The sequence below is a fragment of the Mustela nigripes genome, chromosome 14 (genome assembly GCF_022355385.1).
Source record: "Mustela nigripes isolate SB6536 chromosome 14, MUSNIG.SB6536, whole genome shotgun sequence".
Lineage (NCBI taxonomy): Eukaryota > Metazoa > Chordata > Mammalia > Carnivora > Mustelidae > Mustela > Mustela nigripes.
Window position 1 is genome coordinate 78329116 of NC_081570.1, and position 13387 is coordinate 78342502.

Consider the following 13387-nt stretch of genomic DNA (forward strand, 5'->3'; position numbering starts at 1 on the left):
ATATAGAAGAGAGTATGGGACATCTGCTCTACATTCCAGTTAACATGGTAGATAGGGAAGGAAGAGGACCTTAGTGGTTCTGTGAAGATTAGAGGATGCTGGTACAGGGTCAAATGATGCTGTGTCCCACCTAGGGAAGCACTGTGCATCATGAACCACTAGAAGAATCTTTATCCACTGAGAAGCTAGAGTGAAGTTGACTCCTAAAAGAGTCATCAGCAAAGTCCATCAATATCTTAATTAGAGCAAACTCAGTGACATCAGCCTACTGCAGTGTTGTGTCTGGTTAGTTATATGGTCATACATAGCCCTCTTCCATAAGAGTTAGACCCATAAAATGGAGGAGAAGGAGAACAGACCATTCTCTCTATTCCCTATTCCAGATCTCCCCACCTGTGAATGTAGTAAGTGATGGGGGAGAGAAAGATATAAGGTAAAATATAAGATAGGTGTTTAAACAGTATTGTGCTGAATTCCAGTACCAAAAATAACCAGAAAATACTAGAATTTGTCCATAATATCATTAAGGGATGGGAAAAAAAGGGAATTTGACACAGCATAGTTGCCAGCACTACTTAGGAAAAAAGTTTTATCTTATATCTCTGAGCTGAGATTCCTCAATAAACCAGTTACATATAACATTTTAAAATAATCTCTTCTAGGGATATCCTTTGGACCATTGCCTCTAGTTTTTAATATGTTTATGAGTATGTATAGGTTATTATAGACTTTCCATTATTCTGTCTTCCAGGTCATTGATTTGTTCTTCTGCTTCCTCTAGTATTTATTCCATCTACTGTATTTTTAGTTTCAGTTGTTTAGTTCTTCATGTCTGATTTTTTGTTTTGTTTTGTTTTTTCTCTTTGTCGAGGGTCTCAGTGAAGTCCTCCATTCTTTTTCAAGTCCAGCAAGTGTCTTTATGGCCATTACTTTAAATTCTCTTTCAGGCATATTACTTATCTCCATTTTGTTTAGCTCACTTGCTGTGATTTTGTTTTGTTCTTTCATTTGGGACATATTCCTCTGTATCCTCATTTTGTCTAATTCTCTGAATATATTTTTATGTCTAAGTCAGCTTTATCTCCTGCCCTTGAAAATAGTAGGGTTATGATAAAGAGGTCTGGTGTCTGACAGTGAAGTGTTCCTTGTTCACTAGAACCTGGTGCTTCAGGGGTGTCTCCTATGTGTGTTGCATGTGCCCGGCTGATGTGGCTGAGCCACTGTTGCCTTCAGTCCAGTTGTCTGAAATGGCTCTCTGCCTGTTGTGGGCAGGGGGTGGTCCCTGTGTTTTTAATGGGCCTCTTTGGGGCTGCCTTGGGCTTGAGTTAAGTCAGACCACATACATGTGAGAGATGCAGTAGCACCAAACTGCAGGGTACTTTCCCTGTGCCCTGAGAAGCTTTCGCTTTTGGGCAGGTCCTGCAATCAGACGTGGTGTCTGTACCCAGTCCACTGCTAGAGCCACATTTGGACTGTTGTGTGTAGTTATTTTTCCTTCTCCCCAAAGTGGAATCACTTTGGAGAACTGCCCCTTTCAGGGGCAAGTCTGCCCCTTGTAGACTGCCAGGCTTACTGGATCACTTTGGATGGGCTCCATTCAAGGGTGTATTGAAGGGGATAGGGCCACAGGAGAAATCAGGGGCAGGGGTGGTATAGTAGCAAGTTTGTACAGGTCTGCTATAAGAGGAGACTTGGAGGAAGACCTAGTTGAAGAGGATGTGCCTGCAGAAGACCACCAGGGCAGGGTGAACTCTTAACAAATAACAGTAATTCACTTAGTTTTTAAAACACAAAAGGCATATTTGTTGAGATTAAAACAAGAAAGTGAAATTTTATTTTTTTAATTTTTTTTAAAGATTTTATTTATTTATTTGACAGACAGAGATCACAAGTAGGCAGGGAGGCAGGCAGACAGAGAGGAAGGGAAGCAGGCTCCCTGCTGAGCAGAGAGCCTGAGGTGGGGCTCAATCCCAGAACCCTGAGATCATGACCTGAGCCAAAGGCAGGGGCTTTAATCCACTAAGCCACCCAGGTGCCCCAAGAAAGTGAAATTTTAAAAAGATTGTCAGTCTACTTTGTTGAAAACTTATTTCACTTTATTTTGCTTCTTTTAATATCATCTATATTGTGGTAACAGACATTTGAGACAGTAATTTTTTATTTTATCACTTGATCTTTAAACTTTTTGCTTTATATATTGTTTAAAATATATGTTTATGAATATACAAATACAATTTTTTAACTTCTAGAACTCAATTATGTAGTTTCTTGGCGGTGACTTAAATATAGTAAGCCTATTATAACATACTCTGCGGTAATACAAATTTGGGTATAAAGTAATGGGTAACTGGCCCTGGAACTACTAACAAGCTTTAGTTATTTCATTAACTTCACAATTTTACCTTTTACACAATTAAAATTTTTGGACTTAATTTATAGAACTACAGTTAGCTTTATATTATATAATTTTTGCCACCTCTTTTTTTTTTTTTTTTTAAGATTTATTTATTTACTTTACGAATAGCGAGAGAGAGCACACCGGTGTGCAAGTAAGTGGGGGGGAGGCGCAGAGGGAGAAACTCTTCATCAGACTTCTCGCAGAGTGTGGAGCCTCAGTTGGGGCTCAATCCCATGATCCATAAGATCATAACTTGAGCCGAAATCAAGAGTCAGACATTTAACTGACTGAGCCAACCAGGTGCTCCTTGCCTCCTCTTTAAAAACACATTTTAGGTAGTAATTTAAACATATGTTTTAGGGCGCCTGCGTGGCTCAGTTGGTTAAGCAACTGCCTTTGGCTCAGGTCACGGTCCCAGAGTCTTGGGATCGAGTCCCACATCGGGCTCCCAGCTCCCTGGGGAGTCTGCTTATCCCTCTGACCTTCTTGCCTCTCATGTTCTCTCTCACTGTCTCTTTCTCAAATAAATAAATAAAATCTTTAAAAAAAATTAAAAAAAAATAAACATATGTCTTCCCAAATTCTGCAAGCAGATTTTGAAAATGACTAAAGGTCAATCATCCTGTTACAGAATACTTGGGAATTAGCATTTTTATATAAGTAAAATTCTCAGAGAGCTAAAGTTAACCTCTTAAGCCAATGGTCTGTGAACTTTTTCTGTAAAAGGCCAGATAGCAAATATTGTAGGCTCTGTGGGCCATATGTTCCCTATCACAGCTACTCAGCTCTGCTGTTGTGGAGCAAAAACAACTATACACAATATGTAAATGAACATAATAGCAATGTTCAAATAAAATTTTATTCACGAAAACAGTGGTGGGCTTGATTGGCCCACAAGTATAGTTTGCTAGTCTCTGCTTTAAGCAGCAAGTTACTTTTTTTTTTTTTTTTTTTTTTTTATTTGAGAGAGAGGGAGAGAGCACAAGCAGTGGGGAGGGGCAGAGGCAGAGGGAGAAGCAGGGTCTCTGTGGAGCAGGGAGGCTGACACCAGGCTGGATTCTAGGACCCTGGGATAATGGCCTAAGCTGAAGGCAGACACTTAAGGGACTGAGCCATCTACACACCCCAAGTTACTTTGTATCTTAATATTTTTAATGGGAATTTTTCTTAAGTTATACATCAGTTAATGGACAGCACATTATCAAAGGTTGGTTATTCCTAAATAAAATTAGATTGCTGGACTTTTTTTTTTTAAAGATTTTATTTATTTGACAGAGAGAGATCACAAGCAGAGAGAGAGAGAGAGGAGGAAGCAGGCTCCCCACTGAGTAGAGAGCCCGATGCGGGGCTCGATCCCAGGACTCTGAGATCATGACCTGAGCTGAAGGCAGCGTCCTCACCCACTGAGCCACCCAGGCGCCCCAGATTGCTGGACTTTTAACTCTTGTTTTACTTTTACAGTTTATTTAGACTGGGTGTTTTTATATTTATACCAGTAATTTCTTCCCTGAGTTTGATTATCTGAAGTCGTTCAGAAAACCAAAGTATTTAACTTGATAGAATTATCACTGTATAATCTGTATACTGACAGCCATTTCTAATTTTAGAATAATCCAGAGTACCTCCAGTTATCTCAGAGGGACCAACCAAGTTGTTAATATGCAAGACAAAATATTTACATTCAATTTACTAAACACCAATATGATATTTTAGGAGAAGCATATTAGAAACTCAAATTAATAGCAATTCATAATTTTGAAAGTTGTAAATCACTGACCTTATTAGAAATGCTGAATGCGATTCTAAAGAAGCTTTTGCTGTTCTCTGAGAGCAGATCTTCAGAGGGACACATTTAGAGACCATATACATAAATTGATCAGTGATCTTTATTAAGTGTATAAGCCTCACATTACAACAAATGAATGTGTAAAAAGAGAAGTTGAACTCTATTCACCCTAATCAGCAATAGATGTCTTAGGAAATAATCCAAAGCCTGAAAATAAATGATACGGGCAATATGTAGCACAGAGGCTTAACACCAAGAGCAGTGACTTGTCACTATTTATATCTATATTTTATTTCTTTTAATTCCTTATTTCTGTATATGAGCTTTTAAAACTATGTTACATAATTATGATCTAATTCTCTCATTTTGTTTGAGGTCAGTGTAGGACCTCCCATTGCACACGTACTAAAGTATATTTATACTTTAGGAAGCAGATTAGACCATATGGTTGCATTGCAATGTGATGTTCTAGAAATTATTACATCATTTTATTTTAAAAAATTAAGCTAAATGTAAGCAAAATAAGGCAGAGAAAGACAAATACCATACGATTTCACTCATGTGGAATTTAAGAAACAAAATAGATGAATACAGGGGAAGGGAAGGAAAAATAAGACAAAAACAGAGAGGGAGACAAACCATAAGAGACTCTAAACTCCAGGAAAGAAACTGAGGGTTGCTGGAGGAGAGGTTGGTGGGGGGATGGGGTAACTGAGTGGTAGACTTTAAGGAAGGCATGTGATTTGATAAGCACTGTGTATTATATGCAACTGATGAATCACTAAATTCTACCTCTGAAACTAATAACACAGTATATGTTAATTAAATTGAATTTAAGTAAAAGTTAAATGAAGCTAAATTAAATTAGAATTAAATGTGTGCATTCTGACAGCTGAGAGAGCTCAAATGCTATTCTATAAGACTAAAGGTTGTTAGTGATACTCAAATATAATAGAACAGACTTTTGAATTACACATATTTATTCTGAAGTTTAGGTGTATAAATCAGATCATCTTTATGAACCAAATGCTTTTAGCCTCTGTAAATTGAAAAAGAATACCTTTGGTGTTTTCTATCAATTTTAGCCTGTTCCCAGAAGGTTGGCGTCTGTATTAGAGTGCCTGATTATTGCTCATACAGTTGGAGTGGACAGTCTTTTTGCTGACTGCATGAAGTAAGTGATATGAGGTAGTGTTGATATTATTAATGTAGGGATTTTGTTCTTCCATTCTTCTAATTTTCTGGGAAATTTTGGAACTGGCCTATTTTCTTGGGCCCATTGTATGTAGCTTAAGGCTTAACTAGTTGTAACAATTGTGAGAAGTATTGACTTAGATATTACTCAAGATGCTTGGGATCAATTTTGCTTCATTCAAACCATAATTATGTTAAAATCCATGCACATCACTTAGAGTGGATTTAAAATATGTGTTTACAGAAAAGGGAGATAATTAAGTCCATCAGAGAACTCACAAAATTAACTATAGAGATTACTCATCACATATATATGTACAACTTGCATCATTGAAAATAAAAGTATTATTTGAGTATTATAATTAGAAATATTCTCATTTCTCTAACTTGGGATTCTTTTATTTTTTTTTTTTTAACAGGTGGATTGTAAAGCATTTTGCAAGGTTTTGGTCTGAGAGAAGTTTTGCAAATGTACCTCCTGAGATTCAGAAAAGTTGTCTTACTATGTTGATTCAGTCTTTAGTGAGTATAACCTGAATATCCTTGTTTGTGTTTGTCATCAAAAAATTTATTTGATTTTGTATAGGTACTGGGAATGTTTTAAATATAAATGTGTCATTATATTATAAAAGCAGGATGAGAGAACCAATTCCAGATAACCCAGAACCAGTTGAGAACCTGTCCTTGAGATTCTGTTCCCCTGTACCAGATTCATTAGTTCGGGTTCAGAGATGCAGAACCACTAGAAAGTATATTTTGGTTCATGAACAAAAGAGTGGTGCCACAGATGGAGGTTATGCATTGGTATCAACAACATGGATTTCCATTCACTAAAGTGGATTTGAATAAAATGCTGAAACTTTTCTATGGCAACATTTCCCAAGAGGACCAGCTCTTAACTTAGTGGCCAGTTAATTACATTGGACCATGTCATCATGGGAAAGGCAGTGCTGTGTTCTCAGTGAAGTAGACATTTGCTCTGCATATAGATTTGCCTTCCTTGCCCACCAGTGTTTCAGCTGAAATCCCTATCCGTGGACTTACGGATTGCCTTTTCCACAATCATGGTATTTCACACAGCATCGCTTGTGACTAATGAACTCATTTCACAGGAAATCAAGTCTGTCAGTGAGCCCATGCTCATGATTTCACCAGTCTTTCCATGTTTACTATCATGCTCAAATAGCTGGCTTGATAAATACCAGTTATGACCAAGTTACCAGTTACAGAAATGAGTGCTATAGTAGTGATACTATAAATACCCATTTCCCTTTTTGATGTGAATATTTATTTATATTAACCACTCTTTGTATATACTTTTTCCACTGTCTCATATCTCTACCATCTAAGCCATGTTAATAATAGTGAATTTTATATCTCTGTATTGAAGTTACAGGATACCAAAGGGGGGAGTATGAATCAATATGGAAAACAATATCATCCAAAGACAAAAAAGGGACTTTGTATCCTCTTACTGGGAAAGGGTTAGCATGTTTGTTGTATACAGGAGAGTTATACCATGTTAGGCAAAAACGTAACTTTGTTATTATCTCCATTTGGGAATTAAGTATTGTTTAAAGAGAAGTAAGTATATGGGTGCCAAGCTGACAAAGGACAGTCTATAATGGTTTTGTAACATTGTCAGGTTGGCTAGGATAAGCTGTGCTTCCCAGAATTTCCCTCTTTGAATGTTTCCAGTTGAAGTGGCCACACGAGACAATTTGTCGTGAGATTTAGAGGATAAAAGTGAAGGAGCAGCCTTTTTTTTTTTAACACCGGGACTGTTGGGGCAAGCACTTTATTTCATATATGTTGCTTGTTTACTGGCTCACCTAGTTGGCATGAAATAGCAGACAAGCTGCAACTGCTCCACTTGCCCTGTGTCTTTTTTTGGCTGCTCTTACCCCTATGCAAAGGATATGGTTAGCTCCATGATGAAGGGCACCAGCATCTCCTCCTGGAGGACACCCATTTTATCCAGGTTGGAGGCAGTGAGAACTGAAATGAGTTCATCCTACTGGGTTGTAGTTTGCGCTCTTGGAGTCAGCTTGTTCTTGCTGTCCTATACTTTATATTTGTCCTTCCTTCTAAGCCACCTTCCCTGTGATCTTCAAACTACATCATCACATGCAAAGACTGTTTAACCAGCTCCCATGATTGCCTATGGTAGAATCCCTGTAACAAGTTCCCATGTATATGTAATTACCTCCTAGTGGTTCTCTTTCTTTGATTGAACCCTGAATGATATATCAGACCAGGTGACATGGAAGATGCATCTAAACATAACCAGGAAAATAAGTGTAGGCCATCAGCTGCTGAGATACCACTGCAAAAAATAAATCTAAATCTTTATTTCTGCTAATGAAGAACTGTGTCATTTTGTTGCTTAATATTTTGTATTAGTTTCTTTGATCAGTGAATAGTTACTCTCTGTTCATGAAGGCAAACAAATGGCCCAGCTATAATTCAATTTACTAGAGGTACAAACATCATTTACTACTATTACTGTTATTATTATTGTTATTGTTTAGTAGGTTTTTTAGATCTTTACAGTTGAAAAAATAATTTGAATTTTTAAAATTTTATATAAGACAGGTATTCTTATCTCTATTTCGCATATGAGAAAAGAGAATCAGAGAACTAAGTGCTTTATTCAAGCTCACAGTGTCAGTAAATGACATAGCAAATCTTAAAACTAGTTGCTGCCATTCTAAAAATAATATGCTAGGTACTCACTGTGGGTAAATTTTTTTTTTTTAAAAGAAGTATGGACCTTGACTTCATCATTTCACAAACTGATGGAAGAAATGGTATTTAACTGAGTAAAATACAAGTTAGTCTCTGATGAGTACTAACATTAAGTTCCATGTCAAAACATAGCATCCACTCTTGATAAAAACACTCTGCAAAGGAGGGATAACTGGAATATACTTCAACATCATAAAGGCCATATTATGAAAGACCCACAATTATTATTATCCTCAATGGGGAAAAATATGGTCTATGGTCAGGAATAAGACAAGGATTCCACTCTCACCATAGTAATGGAAGTCTTAGCCTCAGTGATCAGAAAACAAAAAGAAATAAAAGGCATCCAAATCAGCAAGGAAGAAGTCAGACTTTGGCTATTTGTAGACAATGCGATACTCTATGTAGAAAACCCCAAAGATTCCACAAAAAAATGCTAGAAATAATACATGAATTCAGCAAAATCACAGGATATAAAATCAATGTGCAGAAATCTGTTGCATCTGTACACCAATAATGAAGCAGCAGAAAAAGAAATCAGGGACTTGATCCCATTTGCAATTGCACCAAAAACAGTAAGATACCTAGGAATAAACCTAACTGAAGAGGTTAAAAGACCTTGTACTCTATAAACTCTAGAATACTTATGAAAGAAATTAAAGGACATCAAGAAAGGGAAAAACATTCCATGCTCATGGATTGGAAGAACAATTGGGAAAAAATGTCTCTATTACTCAAACAATCTACACATTTAATGCAAACCCTATCAAAATATCACCAGTATTTTTCACAGAGCTAGAACAATCCCAAAATTTGTATGGAACCACAAAAGATCCTAAATAGCCAAAGTAATTTTGAAAAAGAAAAGCAAAACTGGAAGCACCACAATTCCAGATCAAGCTATATTACAAAGCTATAAGAATCAAGACATATGGTACTGGCACAAAAACAGATAAATAGATCAATGGAACACAATAGAGAACCCAGAAATCAACCCACACCTATATGGTCAACTATTATTCAACAAAGCAGGCAAGAATATTCAATGGAAAAAAGAAAATGTCTTCAACAGATAGTGTTGGGAAAACTGGATGCAGAAGAATGAAACTGGACCATTTTCTTAGACCATTCACAAAAATAAATTCAAAATGGATGAAAGACTTAAATGTGAGACAGGAAACCATCAAAATCCTAAAGGACAACACAGGCAGCAACCTGTTTGACCTCAGCCATAGCAACTTCTTACTAGACACCTCTCTGGAGGCAAGGAAAACAAAAGCAAAAATGAACTATGGGGACTTCATCAAGATAAAATGCTTCTGCACAGCAAAGGAAACAGTCAACAAAATAAAAGGCAGCCTACAGAAAGGGAGAAGATATTTGCAAATATCTTAACAGATAAAGGGCTAGTACCCAAAATCTGTAGAGAACTTATCAAACTCAACACCCAAAAAATAAACAATCTAGAAAAGAAATGGGCAGAAGATATGAACAGATATTTTTCCAAAGAAAACATACAGATGGCTAACAGACACGTGAAAAGATGCTCAACATCACTCATCATGAGGGAAATACAAATTAAAACCAGGATGAGATACCACCTCACATCTGTCAGAATCACTAAAATTAACCACACAGGAAACAATAGTGTTAGGATTTGGAGAAAGGGGAACTCTCTCATACTATTGGTGGGAATGCAGAACAGTGTAGCCACTCTGGAAAATAGTATGGAGCTTCCTCAAAAATGTAAACAGGAACTACTTTATGTACCAACAATTGCACTACTAGCTATTTACCCAAAAAAATAAAAAATACTGATTCAAAGGGGCACATGCACCCTGATGTTTATGGCAGCTTTGTCAACAATAGCCAAATTATGGAAACAACCCAAATGCCCATCCACTGAGGAACGGATAAAGAAGATGTGGTGTACATATACACAGTGGAATATTAGCCATCAAAAAGAATGGAAGCTTGCCATTTACAATGACACAGATTGAGTTGAAGGGTATTGTACTAAGGAAAATAAGTTAGAGAAGGACAAATACCCTATGATTTCCCTCATGTGGAATTTAAGAAACAAAACAAGAACACATGGGAGAAAAAAAAAGAGGTAAACAAACCATAAGAGACTTCTTAAGATTAAGACAGAGAACAAATGGAAGGTTGATGGAGGGACGAGGGTTGGGGGCGGACTAGGTGGGTGATGGATATTAAGGAGGGCACTTGATATGAAGAGCTCTGGGTGTTGTACGTAAGTGATAAATCACTGAATTCTACTCCTGAAACCAATATTGAGCTGTATGTTAACTAAACAGAATTTATGGACACCTGGGTGGCTCAGTCAGTTAAGTGGCTGCCTTTGGCTCAGGCTGTGATCCCAGAGTCCTACATCAGGCTTCTTGCTCAGCAGGAAGCCTGATTCTTCCTCTACCTCTGTGTGCCATTCCCCTACTTGTGCTCTTTCTCTGACAAATGAATAAATAAAATCTTAAAAATAAATAAATAAATAGAATTTAAATAAAAATTTGAAAAGAAGAAAAGTTCCATGTCAGTCTAGTTTACACTGGTAGCCCCAGCCTTAGAGCAGTGCCTGGCACATATTAGGCAACTCACTGTATATTGTCAGGTAAATAAATGAATGGATAAGGATAAGATATAATTCAGGTATGTACTGGAATCACAGAGGTTTAAGTGATTAGAGGGATGAGAGCAGTAATTTGAGATGAAGGATAATTTCCAAATAAAATAGGTACATTAGGATATTCCTAACAACTTTAAAAATGTACCAGAGACCTAGAGACAGGCAATTCCAATATTCTGCTGTAACTGGAATGAGAAGAGATAAGTCTGGGGCGAGGCTAAGGCCAGATTTGGGAGGGATCTTAACTGAATGTCTTGTTAAAAAGTCCGATTTTTTTTATAAGTGGTAAGTATGTGAATTTAATTGTAGAATAAGCCCTTTATGTACTACGCCTCTACCTCTGTTATAATATTTTATTTTAATTTTATAACCCTAATCAGATTCTTAGAAGCATTGTGAATGTTCTTTTTTTTCTTTCAAGAGAGATGAACAGGTGAACATCAGAACAGCGAAACATCCAGTAGCCTTTGGTATTCTGATAATTATAATGAAAATTTGAAATTATGTCTTTCTTTGTCTTTTTTCTTTCTTATGTCTTTCCCCACTGAGCAGAGAGCCCAATGCAGGGCTTGATCCCAGGACCCTGAAATCATGACCTGGGCCGAAGGCAGAGGCTTAAACCACTGAGCCACCCAGGTGCCCCCTTCATATTTTATTATGTAAATAAAATATTCTTAGTTTTTGATTTTAAAAATAGGGTATTTAAAATAGTCCTGAGAAAACTGGACAACTACATGCAAAAGAATGAAACTGGACCATTTTCTAACACTATACACAAAAACAAACTCAAGATGGATTAAGGACCTGAATATGGAACCTGAAACCATAAAAATCTTAGAACAGAGGCAGTAGTATGTCTGACATGGTCATGGCAACATTTTTCTAGATAGGTCTCCTCAGGCAAGGAAAACAAACACAAAAATAAATTATTGGGACTACATCAAAATAAAAAGGTTTTGCACAGTGAAGGAAAGCATCAACAAATAAAAAGCAACCTACCAAATGGGAGAAGATATTTGCAGATGATATAGCCAATAAGAGATTAATATCCATAATATATGAAGAACTTACACAGCTCAACACCAAAAACCAAACAGTCCAATTAAAAAATGGGCAGAAGAGCTGAATAGACATTTTTCCAAAGCAGATATACAGATGGCCAACAGATACATGAAAAGATGCTTAGCATCACTAATCCTCAGGGAAATGCAAATCAAAACCATAATGAGATATCATTTCACACCAGGCAGAATGACTAGTTATCAAAAAGATAAGAAATAACAAGTGTTGGTGAGGATATGGAGAAAAGGGAACCCTCATAAACTATTGGTGGGAATGCAAACTGGTACAAGCACTGTGGAAGACGGTATGAAGTTTCTTCAACAAATTAAAAATAGAAATACCATGTGGCCCAGTAACTGCACTAGTGGATATTTAAAAAAAAAAAAAAGAGAAAACTGGTTCAAAAAGATAAATGCACCTCACTGTTTATTGCTACATTATATACAATAGCCAAGATATGGAAGCAATCTAAGTGTCCACTGATAGAGAAGATATACATACACATACACAAATACACACAGAGGAATATTATGCAGCCATAAAAAGGGATGAGATCCTACCATTTGTGACAACATGAATGGACCCAGAGGGTATTATGCTAAGTGAAATAAGTCAGACTGAGGGGAAAAAAACACCATATAATTTCACTTATATTTTGAAACTAAAAAACCAAATGAAAAAACAAAAAGCAGAACCAGACCTATAAATACAAACAAAATGGGGTTGCCAGAAGGAAGGGGTGGGAGGATGGGCAAAATGGGTAAAAGGTAGATACAACCTTCCAGTTATGGAACAAGTAATCGCATAGAGAGAATAATCTGTCGTACTGTATTAGCATTGCTTGGTGACAGATGGGAGCTACACTTTTGGTGAGCAAACTATAACGTATAGAGAAGTTGAATCAGTATGTTGTACACGTGAAAGTAATGTGTGTCAACTATACTCATATTTAATACTATTAATTTTTTTCAAATTAAAATTTAAAATAAGTTATCCAAAAAGTGAAAGAGCAGGCGGTCTTGTTAGTCTTCTTTAGTTCTAATTCAGGTCAGTTGCAGGTGCCATGATGCGTGCTTTACTCCATAGGTGACTTACATCAGTCACCTCCATTGGTGACATGCCCTACACTGTCATATACCAAGGGAGATAAGAAAATGCTGCATTGAACTATATTTGGAGGGTTTTGTTTGTTTTTTATTGATGTGAGGGCAGTTCACTAAGATGTGACTGCTCCCTTCTCCCATGTACAACCACTGTTTTGGGGAAGAAGGGAAAGCAGGGAGGAGGCATGAGTATATGAGAGAAAGGTGTTAGAAAAGTTATGATTTTATAATGTGTAATTACTTGAACTATCTCACAATAAGATTAAATTTTTCTTTGTCAAAATATTTTGTTTAAACCCCTTAAAAAGCAAATTATGAAAAGTTTTTAAATTGGGGAAAATTAAAACAAAAGTAGGTATGGGTATGGTCACTAGGGTAAATCAAAGTTGTGTATATTATGCAGTTAGTCCTAAGGCTAAAGGATAGCTAAAGACCTATTTAACACAGTATCA

At 36.7% G+C, this 13387-nt stretch overlaps 1 protein-coding gene across 4 annotated transcripts in view; it reads left to right on the forward strand.

Annotated features, from left to right (window-relative positions):
* BTBD8 (BTB domain containing 8) overlaps positions 1-13387 on the forward strand; it is a 107072-nt gene that overhangs the window by 72326 nt on the left and 21359 nt on the right. For all 4 annotated transcript variants that reach the window (XM_059375374.1, XM_059375375.1, XM_059375376.1 and 1 more), the window contains 2 exons: positions 5270-5358; positions 5798-5900. In XM_059375374.1, the coding sequence (XP_059231357.1) occupies positions 5270-5358; positions 5798-5900 (192 nt within the window). The remainder of the gene's footprint in view (positions 1-5269; positions 5359-5797; positions 5901-13387) is intronic.